Source organism: Salvia splendens, chromosome 2 (genome assembly GCF_004379255.2).
Source record: "Salvia splendens isolate huo1 chromosome 2, SspV2, whole genome shotgun sequence".
Lineage (NCBI taxonomy): Eukaryota > Viridiplantae > Streptophyta > Magnoliopsida > Lamiales > Lamiaceae > Salvia > Salvia splendens.
The window spans coordinates 5,780,147-5,792,377 of NC_056033.1; the positions used below are offsets into that span (position 1 = coordinate 5,780,147).

Here is a 12,231-nt window from a genome sequence, read left to right on the forward strand (position 1 = left end):
GGTAATCTTGCACGGATATTAGAGACTAATTATTCCTTTAGACCAATTCAACTCTCTATATAGATTTGAGTTTCCAAGAAACTTCCCTCGCCAATTTTGAAGACCAATTCAAATCTTTTTTTAGTCATGGACTCTGAATAAAACAAGGTAATGAAGTCACTAACTTTCTAATTAAATGGAACTATTAAAAATCATAAAATGATAAAATTATAAAGTACTAAATCATCTATGCCCCAAATGATCGTCTTCTAAATCTTTTAATTTCAAGAATAATAGAGCACATTTAGCTAAAGTTATCTGGTTTTTTTGCTCAAGCGTATTAAAACATGTGCTAAATTAATAATTTGACATGATCACATGAATTAAAAGTACATATGAGTCCACAGAAACACAAACACCCTTTTGGCAGCAACTGTAACAAGGATATTCGAGCTAAGGATTGCATCAAGCACACAACGAATAAATTTAGCGCATCAACATCTTCATCAACCCTGCATTAGATTTTCGACACAGATTGGATCATCAAAAATCTGATTCAGATCTGAAATCGAGGATGCAAGTTCTGTGCCTTACGGAAGTACATGTACATAGTTTGTAGAGCATATGTAAAAGGGAGAGCCAATGCAAGACAGCATGCCATGATAATCACCAAGACAAAATGTAAGCTGTGAGAAAGGAAGAGAAGTGGAAAATAATTCAAACGCCACTACAAAGGTCCAATGCAGTTCTACGTTTCATCATATTCACGACTTAATGGTTAAGATTGATCGCATTTACTTGTACTCTCGAAGAGACTTTTAAGTAATTTTTATTCTTCATTTGTGAGTCTACCAGATTAAATGAAGTGGTGTCCATCTACACCTTTGAATGTCACCGTGCACTCAAAGAATACCAAGAGAAAGGCAACCTTAATTAACGTGACCAAACTACATGCTAACGGACTCCTTCACGCTAACAAGCTAGCACCATTTCATTCTTTCCGTAGATCATTAATCAACACCCTAAATAAATAGCACCAGGCTGATGGTTTTTATTAACAATGAAGAAAGATATATAAAAGAAAAAAAATATGAACAGTTTCTAAAGGTGTACGTGTACCACCTGTTTAGCAATTCTTCCATTTACTGAATTAAACCCCCTCCAAATCCTAACTAATGATTTCAGGCATATTTAAAACATTACCTAATACATATACTTCAGAAATAGCCCAACTCATAAGTCATAACTAGTCCAAGTGTAGCTCAAAATAAACAAAGAGCACAAGTATTTAGATGATCCGTATCACTTAAGAGTTGAGGCAGTTTGGGGATGTTAGGTGTGTGTATGGAGATACTGCATGGGCGTAAGTAGATGCATCCAGAAAGTAATTCCCCTAAAATCTAAATGCCCTCATCTTACTCTCAACCACTGAAAATATTAAATATGGGACAAGTGTGTAAAAAATGCCCACGTTATGTTATGGCAGCTAGTCTTATATACCTCCAATACTATTATTTGAATGGTGGCTGAAGAGTTCCCTAACCTTGAATTGGATACTTTAAGGGCAACAGGTGGTTCAACTCAAGTTTTCTGTCACCAGCAAATAGATTACTTTATCCACCCCAAGGATTACCTCTTAAATCATTCATCACTTGAGTTATCCATGAATGAAATCTTCTCTCTGAAGATTGATGTATACCACGAAAAACTTTTAACCTTTTTCTAAATAATCCAGTTTAGGTGCTTATGATATCAATCCCCATGCATAGAATAAAGAAGATTTGAAGTATTTGAATATATGAGGAACAAATTCAGCAGCAAATAAATAGGAATAAATTCAACCACAAGTGTTGACTATGATATTTTCTATGCACTATATTTCCCTATTTTAAGTAAGTAGGATATGGAGGGATTTGAATAAATTAGACTTGATTTGAATAAATAAGAATTGATTTGAATCAATTGGGTGCAAGTTTGGTGAGATTCATATATTGTAAACTCCTACATATACTATGGAGGTTTTGAGGAATGAATCAGAAAAAAATCAATTGTATAGTTTTGCCTTTTTGGAGGATTGTGTCTTTGTTTCAGTGTTTCAAGTCAATTGATATCCAGTCCAGTTCTTATTCAAAGATATTCTTTTCGTGCCTTTCACTCCATAACAGCTTAATGTTATTTCAGCTTGGATGGAGCAGGTGCTTAATTGCAAGACATAACTCACAACCCAGTGGCAGCATTCATGAGTCACTACAACTAATTCAGATTGGGAATCACATATCAAATATGATTGGAGTGTGATATTCTGCTCTATCGATTCCACAAACAACTTTCTTCAAACGCTCTTGATATGTTAAGGTGAAGCTGCAGTTAAATCCTATAATTAGTTATTAACTCTCATTTGCTTTGCCTCTAGCAATGGGCTTACAAGTCGTTCGCTGGTTTGAAATTTAACAAAATGACAGTGTCGAGCAACAACTAGTGGCTTACAAGTAAGCACAAAACATCAAATGCCACAATGATGCTATTTATTTCCATGACCTAAAATCTAAATCATATGCCATTGGAAATAAGACAAAATGACTGCCATTTTAATCCGAAAAAGCACATTAACATAAGTAAGTAGAACCAGCACAAGGATAATCGTTTAACAAGAAGCCGTAAAATAAGAGGTTCGGTCCAGTACATGCAGAAGCCACATAAGAAAAATGATGAAAATCACAGAAACAAAGTTACAGTTTAAAGTAAAATTGGAATCAAGCTCCATTAAATAGAACAGCAACTCACCTTCAAGTTGATTAACAAAGCACATAGCTGGCTGGATCAAGAATCACCCACCAATTAATCTGTATCTGAATCTGACTCTGAATCAGAATCTGAATCACTCGCAGTATAACCTGTAAGGATAACAAGTTCCACAACTCCTAAGTACTAACACTCAAATTTCAATTAATTAAAAATAACAACAAAGAAAGCTAACCGGGTCGTTTATTGCTAACTTTCCAGACCGAAGACCTGACTCTGGAAGCCCTACGTATCCAAATCTTCCCCTAAATTGGCAGAGTTGACAATTAAACAAAATCCCTAAAACCGAAAACAATTGGAAATCAAGCATCTTAAATTGAGCAAGCTTTAGCAAGTAATACCTTGTTAGCGTCTTTGGAGATGCCATAGCCACAATTATACATCTGACCGACGAGCACCTGCATATTGATATCGCCAGTTTTCGCCTCCTTGAGCGTGTCTTGGAACCAGCGGTGTACGCAGTCGTCAACCACCTCCGACAGCGGCAGCCCTCGCTTATCCGCCGCCTGTCCAACCTCCATCTCTGGCTTCTTCCCCTTCGAATCGTCGGAATTTTCGTTCTTGCAATCGTTCAGCTTCCGCCGCCTTCCCCTCAACTGCGAAGATGATTTTCCAATTTACTTAATTCTCTCTTTTTTCTTTCTCCTTTGGCGGGAGAGAATTTATAAGTCGTATTAACTGATGGGCTGTCAATGTAAGTGGGCTCCAAATAAAGGCCCATAGATATCTTTTCAAGCCCATACACTTCTTCAACGTGAAAAAGCTTTTAAAGAGTGTTCGGTTACTCGATCACATCGTGACACTCTCCCAAGGGTAAGACGGTAAGTAACAATTAACAAGTAACATAGGCTTTATTACATACTCCCTTTACTCGTAAAAGTAGTCCCTTTTAGCCATTTTGATACTCCACCAATAGGAGTCTCATTTTACTTTTACTAGACGACCTCACATTCCATAACTCATTCCGCTCATGTTTCATAATAAAACGAATATATATAAATAATGACTCACATTTCAATAATATTTTACTTTTACTAGACGACCTCACATTCCATAACTCGTTCCGCTCATGTTTCATAATGAAACGAATATATAAATTATGACTCGCATTTCAATAATTTTGACACGAGTGAAAGAAACAAATAATTAGCTATTTCAACTAATGATGTATCTTCTACAGATCTATTCGAGCAAGTATTCACCAAGACAAAATCGAAAAGGGCATGCTTTATACACTTGAAAAAATTTGTTACACTACTCATCCTCCAACATACATATACAGCAACCGAACCAGATAGTGCTCGCAGAGCTTTTGCTTTCTCCGTATGTCGAACATATTTACACAGAATCGACTCTTGCCCGGTAACGTCCAGGTGGAAACTTAAAGAGATTGAGGCGGATGAGGAAGGAAGACAGGTTGGAGTAAACTAGCAGGCAATATTCATGAATCACTCCAATTATCTTCATCATCTTCATCACTACCAGCCAGGGCCTATAGCATTGGATCGCTTCTGTTAATAACTATGAACAGCGCAAAACTAGGACAATAGGGTGTCTGAGGTAAAGAGAATGAGACCTGGCGAATTGCATTTGCTTTCTCCAGAATTGCAGCAACTTTAAGATTGGTGTTAGGTCCCGGAATGCTACTAGGCTTTGTTGTTGCAGCAGGTTTCAGGTTGAAGGACTGACCAATAAAGGTGGATGTGAGCGTTCACCATAAACAGCTGTAAAGTTTGCGTAGCAGTAATTATATCTGTTCAATCGTACCTTGGCCCTTATTTGATCCAGGAGAGCATCTCTTCCTTCTTGCTTTTGTTTCTGAGGTCTGTCTTGTTCAGTAACCTTCCGCAGATGCAAATAAGTTGCAACTTCTTGCTTTTGTTTCTGAGGTCCGACTTGTTCAGTAACCTTCCGCAGCTGCAAATAAGTTGCAACAAGAATAACTTAGACAGGGGAAAACTAATTGTGATTTCAATCGAAGGAACTAAGGATACTTACTCTACTCTTATCAAGAGCAGCAACAGAACCAATAACCGGGTTGCAAGTTCGAGGAAGTTTAATTGTTCGATACCCTTTAGCAACTCCATCTTCCACAGCTGGTGAAGGAACTACACACTCCTCAATGGGCAATACAAGATGAAGCTGCTGCTTTTGCTGCGGTGTTTCTACTTCTGGTAGTGGATGAACAGCCTGATCCATGTTATCACCCTCTTCTTTTAATGTGGACTGTGGGACTATTTGAATAGGCAATTTTACCATTTGACTCCCTTCTGCAACTTCAACTTCAACTTCAACAGCTGGTGATGGGACCTCTTTGTCCATTGTAGGATTTAAAAGTTGTTGCTGTGGCTGTGGCTGTGGCTGTGGCTGTGGCTGTAGCTGCACCTGGTCCTGCTCGTTTTCTATTTTTTGTAGGAGGCCAACCATCTTCTGAACTGGAGATTCTTTCATATGTCCAGGCACAGAACTAACATTTCCAGTGGTGATCCCAGGAGGAACGATTGCTTCTGGAAATACTTCCTTGATTTCCATTTTCTGTACCTCTGTAGTAGACGAGGGATTCCTAGGCAATATTACCATTTGACTCCCTTCAGCAACTTCAACTTCTTCAGCTGGTGATGGGACCTCTTTCTCCATTGTAGGATTCAAAAGTTGCTGCAGTGGCTGTGGCTGTAGCTGCACCTGGTCCTGCTCGTTTTCTAATTTTTGTGGGAGGCCAACCATCTTCTGAATTCGAGAGTATTTCCAGTGTTCAGGCACGGAACTAACATTTCCTGTGGAGATCTCAGGAGGAAAGATTGCTTCTGGAAATACTTCCTTGATTTCCATTTTCTCTACCTCTGTAGTAGACGAGGCATGCTGAGGCTTGCCTATCCTCCACTGAAGTGGAGGGAGAGGTGGCAAAGAAGGTGACTTGTGTAGGTTCATCTGATTAGTTTCAGGGGGGAAATTACCAAGGGGGAAAGTTAACCCCGATGGATCCTTGGGATACGCAGAGGCATCAGTGCCATAGTTTTGTAGACCTGGAAGTGCCGGCACTGAAGGTGAATAGTCAGGAGGTGGAAATGATGAGGTAAAATTGTCAAATCCTTTGTCATTATCATGATCCAACATCTGCAGTTGAGTTGTAGGAAATGCAGATGACAACTCTGAACTTATTATTTCAATATCAGGCAAAGTGTCTTCAATAGCGGCAGAATGTAATTCAATATTTTCTGGCAAGACCGATTCTTCAGCCACTGAAGTGATGTGTAATGAGTCAACATCAGAGACTATGTTCTCTAGACTACTTTGATGGAAAGAATCATCTTCTGCATCTAGGCCACTCTGCTCCAGAGGAGTCGGAATTTGTGAAGCATTAACCATATCAACCGCTTCAGAATCAATACGTGAACCAAAATCAGTATGCGATCCTTCCCGTTTGAGATCATCATCATGCTTTGTTTCACAGACTGCAACAAACCCCAGTGCAGCAGCTTCTCTGTCATCCACTTCCTCCACTAATTCGCTACGACTTCCTGAAATATCACCCCCTTCTTCCTCCTCCACCCCTGATTCCCTTTTCAATCCAGAGAGACTAGTTGCATGATCCTCAAGTACACCCTGGCCCAGATCATCATGCTTCGTTTCACAGACTGCAACAAAATCTAGTGCAGCAGCTTCTCTGTCATCCACATCCTCCACTAAATCGCTACGACTTCCTGAAATATCACTCCCTTCTTCCTCCTCCACCTCTGATTCCCTATTCAATCCAGAGAGACTGGTTGCATGATCCTCAAGTACACCCAGACCCAGATCCTGAAAGCAAGGAACATGCTCTTCAACCAATATATTAAGGCCTGAGGGTGAACTGACATTCCCCAAGATAGTATTGTCAGAAACTGCAGGTGTAGAGCAAGCAATCCTAGCATTCTCAGATTGATTTGTACTTGGGTCTAACTCATCTAATGACTCAGTCATTTGATTCGGTAATTTCAAACATGTGGAGCTAGAAACTTCAGAATGTTCTACTTCAGCGATGCCACTGTCGAGGTTGATACCATCCCTTTCTGTGGTGTAAGATATCCCTGAAGAATCATCAAGTTTCTCCGGCATACAAAATGAATTTTCTGGAGCTGAAAGACCGCTGGGGTTGACATCATCTGTTATCCCTATCTGCAACCCCATAACTTCTGAAGTTTTGGGGCATCCAAGTTTAGAGGTTCCATTTATTGCTGTTGGTCCTTCATGAGTAACAAGACCTTCCTCCAACAAAATAGGAGTTTGACTTATACCCGGCCAAGTTAAAGTCCCTGTGCTGATCTGATTAGAGCAATGCTCTTCAGAGTCCAAAGTTTCAGAAACAACATTTGGATCTTCATAATAACAATCGCTACTTAGATCTCTTTCGTCTCCTTCAGAAACTTCTGACGCGACATTGTCTCCGTTATGGGCTATTTCAATGTAATCATTTGCAAAGTTTTCAGTCAACTTCGCAACCTTTTTGTCCAATTTACCTGGAATTGGGTTCTCCTTTGATAAGATCACTTCAGTATCAATTCTGTGTTCATAAATATTATTATCAGTGTTCACTGTGGAAGGTATATTCTGAAACTGATTAAGATCCTTCTGATCAGAGTCATCTTCACGCACCGAATGAGCAGATATAGCATCTAAACTATCAGAGGTATGATGACTAATAGCAGCATAGGGTGACCTCCAAGGTATCTCACCACGAAGATGTTCTCCAGAAGAGGGCCTCTGAGAATCATCTTTCAGTGACTTGGAATGAGAAGCACTGGGAGAACATTGAGAATCTGAAATCAGGTCTCTCTTTTCTTCATCTTCATCAGAGTTTGAGAATGTTTCATCTGACTTAGCTCCTCTTAAAGTTCCTTCTACTGCAACTGTTCTTGAATCATAATGAGGTAAAGTAGGACCTGATTTAGTACTGCTGCTCGAACTACAAGTAGGCTGCTCAAAGTCAGGCCTGTTCTCAGGGGCTGAGTCATTGCCACATAATGTATTATTAGAACGCACAGGTTTTGAAGCATTGTCCGCACGAGAATGTTGCGGAGTTCTCTCGATGGATGATGAATTAACTAGAACAAATTCAGGAACATCAGCAGATGGAAATCCATCAGCAGATAATTTTTCTATTTGTGGGTTTTCAGCTGAGGTTCTTGGAGTGTCTGAAAATAAGAAGCTAGATATTTCCTTTTTGTATGAATTGTTCCCCTCATCGGATATTGAGAAGTCTCCAGTGGATTGAGAATCTAATGACAGAGAATTGGAACGTGCTTCATTTTTCAGAGAAGCCTGTGGTTGATTTTTCCTATACGAGGTAAATTTATTCTTCACCTTCAACTCAGAGTCCGTATCCATTTCTGATTCCATGGTTGAAGGTGCATCCACGAAATTGTCTATCTCACTGGCAACCTCATCCGATTGGTAACCTATTGAGCTGCCTTCCATTTTGCTTTCCCCATATATAGCTATATCCTTTCCACTGGTCTCCTCATCAGAAACGGACGGGATGTCATCTGTAAGAATATTAATAAGTGATGATACCCCATATGTTCTGATATCTGTCAAAGCATCATTTCTCTGATTCGAGGATGATTTCGGCAAAATTTCCTCTTTATCTGCAAATGGAGAATCACTTTTGCTTCCTTCACTTTCTCTGCCAGGACTCACTGATCTGAGTTCAAGTACAGATTCATTTTGATCATCCATAGACATCCGCAAGGGTGAACTCACAGTGACCCCATGAAGCAATTTATGCTCGGGGGACGGATTCTTTAATAATTCTTCCATGTAGCTCTTCCCAGATTTTAAGCTAAACGGGAATGCATATGGCCTCCTTTTCAATCTGGCACGGTATGCAGGTTTGCCAACACCATTTTCAACACATTCCTTCAGTAAAAGCTGATGGAGTCTGTAAAAGTTTAGGAATCACATGAGTCACTTATCGCTCATATGCATAATCAATGAAAACAAGAATTATATGATAGAAGAAAGATCATCTTACTTTGCATGTGATGATTCTTGCAAAGTTTCAGGAGTTCCTCCATATCTTGCATGTGGTCCTTTCTTCTGTTAAATTACCAGGGAATTATTAATAAATGTCTAATACAGTATGGGACCCAGAGGGGAGACCTCACTCAACTCTCAAGATAAAGGAAAAAACAAATCAATGCAAGATATCAGATCTAGTTTTACTATTTCAAGCAGCAAAATATTAGTACTACTGTGCTAGGATGAGTTAATATTCCCGTAGGAGGAAAAAACAATACCGATCTCATGTTCTAGTCAAAATTAAAAGCTCTTAATATGTTTGCTTAAAGTATCATTGATATTGTAAAATCTAATAAGTACTCCCTCCGTCCACCAATACAATGGCACGTATGACCGGACACGGGTTTTAAGAAATGTAGAAGAAAGTGAGTTGAAAAGGTTAGTGGAAGGTGGGTCCTAAGTTTATATATTAGTTTTATAATGAAATGTGAGTGGGATAAAGTTAGTGTGGAGAGTGAGGTCCTTTTTGGTAAAGAGTAAATGTGACTTTTATTGGTGAACGGACGAAAATGGCAAAAGGGGATGGACGGAGGTAGTACTTTATAAGGTCATATGTTTGGATTTGAGATTAAACATACCAAAACATCATTACATGCAACACCATATGCACTAGGAGAAAATAGAATTTCAAGTTATTCAGAACTATTTATTACTAGCACTACAAATAGTGAAAATGATGCACCTTTGCTTTCCTGATTTTCTTTTCCCTTTGGACATTTGCAGTAGCTGTTGCAGATGATTCTAATTTAAAGAATGAAGGATCAGTATAGCGTTTTAGACATGCTCCAGCACCGGCAACATCAAACCTAAATGAAAAAATCAATAACATTATTAAAGATATGAATATTATTTTGAAAGAAATGTTATTCAGTTAACTTAACGAATGAAAGATCGCTCCGTACTTGTCTAGAAGAAATAGTCGAGGAGGACCCCTGCATTCTTCATAGGAGTCCATTACAAAACGAGGAAAATCTCCTTGTGTGACCAGATTCTGCTCCAATTGTATATTAGCATGCCAATCAACACCTGGAACATGACATGTCAAATAAAAAACGATTATATCATAGAAAACAGAAGATGCTAGAGAGAGGGGGGGAGAGTGTGAGAGTCAGAGTGACAGATTCCATAGATAAAGAAAGCCCCTGAAAACCACGAATAACCCCATAGTGTCACCTCTATAAGATATTGCTTTGTGAAACATTTTAAGTTAAATAAATTAAGAAGCCCCTGTAACCCGGTTCATAACAAAATGAAGGATCTAGAATCCTACAATTCTTTGGCTATAAGCATAAATGGGGATGATATCGAGATACAATATAATGAAAATAAAGTTCTACCAGTATTGTAAAAGACCGAGGAAAGGTCAGTTTGGGAAAGAAGTGCCTTTTCAACTGAAGGAACTTCAACCTCAAGCTGTTGGACTCGTATCATTAAACTGTGCCCTCTTACAGCAGTAGCCATCACTTCTTCATGTAGATCATGGAAAATCTCTGCTGCAAACCTTTAATAACCACAACAATTACGAGAAGTTTTTCCTGTTAACTTATAGATCTTTCTAGAAAATGATTAAGCAGTACACCCTTCAACTCAGGCAAGAAAAGGAAAAGAAGTATAAACTCCAGAAGATCAATTGTTTCGACGGATGAAAGCTAACATTTTTAATTAAAGGGACAAAGAAGGAAAAATGGAACTCTATTGCAATTACCTAATGTTCAATGGGCTAAGAGTGCCTAAGACTTTTCATAACTTGAATAACAAACTTGTAGGCACATAGGCCCTTGATCACATGTAAAAAAATGAAGCTTTGTTGCTTCACCTTCTGGTGCAGAGAACAAAACCTGAGACTACAAAAACCATGAGATACATGATCATTTCCAACTCAAATGGCCCCTCATTTCTGAGATTGTTGTGTGGTATCATGCAATGCGAGCATGAAAATACTACATTCGAACTAGAGGTATATAATTCTCCATAATTTGAAGATCATAGCAAAAAAACTCCAATTAACGTTATCAACTTATCAATTGCTAGTAGCCTAGTACCACGGACCAAGAGTGTAACCGTAATAAGTATTGTCGATTCCAAGGCTTCTCATCAACAAAGCTATTGAAATTCCACAGACTAATTCAAACCACGAATTGAACTAAGATAAACAAAACAAATTATATGAACCATAAAACTAGCATCATTCAACTTAACAAAGAATCCAGGTTGCCAATCTGCCAACTGTACAAAACCACACAAACCCTAAATCCCTAAATTTCAACAGAAAACCGAAATTCAAGTGAAGATTAGAACAGTATTAACAACCAACACCAACGGAAAAAAAAACCGCAGAAGCTAAACAGTGATCACATTCTGCATAAAGACATACATAAAACAGAAGCAGAAGAACAAATCAAGCAACAGACACCAACATCTCCGAGCTCATCATTACCTCCACACAACACCTAATTCCTCAAATTTCCACCCAAAACACGAAAAAAACAGCAAAACTGCAGAGCAAGAACTCGAATCGAAGATTGAAAACTCACTCGGCTAGGTCTCCGAGCTGGCGAAGGACGCCGACCATGCCAGCCATGGCGACGCCTTCAAGCAAGGCCTCGGGATCATCCTTGTCGGCGGCTCGATACAGCTCCGGATCGGCCAAGCTGTACTCGTCCCGTATCTCGTAGCGATTCATCGGCATTTCTGCAGTTTCGTCGCCGAGGAATCAAATCCAACGGAATTTTGACTCATCAATTTTGCAAATGTGGAGAGGATTTTGGGAGGAGCGGACTTTTGTTTGACTAATGCTAAATAGCAGACAAGAAACTATACTTTTTTAATTTGGAATTTTTCTACTTTTTCTTTATTGATTTTCTTATCTATAGTATTTTTTAGGAGTATTTTGTAATTATCTGTTGTTTTATTCGATTTAGGTAATAATGGAAGAAATAAATAGTGGGCATGTGCATGTGTTTATCAAAAAGTTTTTAGAAAGTTATGAACAAGTTGTCACTTCAATCTAGGGGCGAGGATTAATTCAAGGCGAATTGAGAGTAGAATAATTGAAAAATATCTAGATTTCATTTCATACTAGTACTAAAATTTTACCCCAAATTTGGCATTTGAACAAGTGAATCGACATAGTAAAGTAACTTTTAATTTAATTTTTGCGATGATTGCATATAATACCGCAATTTTTCGCATGTTTCATTTATAAACTCCATCAACTATTTCAGGCCAAATTAAAGAAAATTTAGTTATAAAAAGTTAATAGAAACTAATTGGATTTGTAAATAAGTTAGGACGACATAGTTTAAGTATTGAAGAGAATAGATGAATAGAACATTATCCATGTATAAATTTTAGATGTCATCGCCATTTTTACTTTTACATCAATCCAATCGA

At 38.5% G+C, this 12,231-nt stretch overlaps 2 protein-coding genes across 3 annotated transcripts; both read right to left on the bottom strand.

The window, feature by feature from the left end:
• Positions 1 to 238: 238 nt before the first annotated feature.
• LOC121760104 lies at positions 239 to 3,417 on the bottom strand. Its single transcript, XM_042155717.1, has 4 exons — positions 3,123 to 3,417; positions 2,957 to 3,026; positions 2,764 to 2,873; positions 239 to 491 (listed from the first exon to the last, which is right to left on the bottom strand). The coding sequence occupies exons 1-3, from the start codon at positions 3,300 to 3,302 to the stop codon at positions 2,818 to 2,820; spliced, it is 306 nt and encodes a 101-aa protein (XP_042011651.1). The 5' UTR covers positions 3,303 to 3,417; the 3' UTR covers positions 239 to 491; positions 2,764 to 2,817.
• Positions 3,418 to 3,911: 494 nt separating this feature from the next.
• Positions 3,912 to 11,645, bottom strand: LOC121785354 (protein SCAR2-like). 2 transcript variants are annotated; one of them, XM_042183743.1, is made up of 9 exons: positions 11,373 to 11,645; positions 10,176 to 10,339; positions 9,741 to 9,864; positions 9,521 to 9,644; positions 8,792 to 8,856; positions 4,780 to 8,698; positions 4,549 to 4,698; positions 4,358 to 4,465; positions 3,912 to 4,273 (listed from the first exon to the last, which is right to left on the bottom strand). In XM_042183743.1, exons 1-9 carry the CDS (start codon positions 11,525 to 11,527, stop codon positions 4,223 to 4,225), a joined length of 4,860 nt encoding a protein of 1,619 aa, XP_042039677.1. In that variant the 5' UTR covers positions 11,528 to 11,645; the 3' UTR covers positions 3,912 to 4,222. The 2 variants fall into 2 exon arrangements, with proteins under 2 accessions (XP_042039677.1, XP_042039686.1); XM_042183752.1 differs by lacking the exon at positions 10,176 to 10,339 and having other exon boundaries at positions 11,373 to 11,501.
• Between the last annotated feature and the right edge of the window lie 586 nt (positions 11,646 to 12,231).

Bases quoted from the DNA above. Each gene is read 5' to 3' on its own strand.
- LOC121785354 (XM_042183743.1), bottom strand. From the start codon at position 11,527: ATGCCGATGAATCGCTACGAGATACGGGACGAGTACAGCTTGGCCGAT. The intron at 9,645-9,740 runs GTACGGAGCGAT...TTTTTCATTTAG, and splicing joins CGACTATTTCTTCTAGACAA to GTTTGATGTTGCCGGTGCTG. The intron at 4,274-4,357 runs GTCTCATTCTCT...CCAATGCTATAG, and splicing joins AAGCAAATGCAATTCGCCAG to GCCCTGGCTGGTAGTGATGA.
- LOC121760104 (XM_042155717.1), bottom strand. From the start codon at position 3,302: ATGGAGGTTGGACAGGCGGCGGATAAGCGAGGGCTGCCGCTGTCGGAG. The intron at 3,027-3,122 runs GTATTACTTGCT...CTGCCAATTTAG, and splicing joins TCTCCAAAGACGCTAACAAG to GGGAAGATTTGGATACGTAG. The intron at 2,874-2,956 runs GTTAGCTTTCTT...TTATCCTTACAG, and splicing joins AGTTAGCAATAAACGACCCG to GTTATACTGCGAGTGATTCA.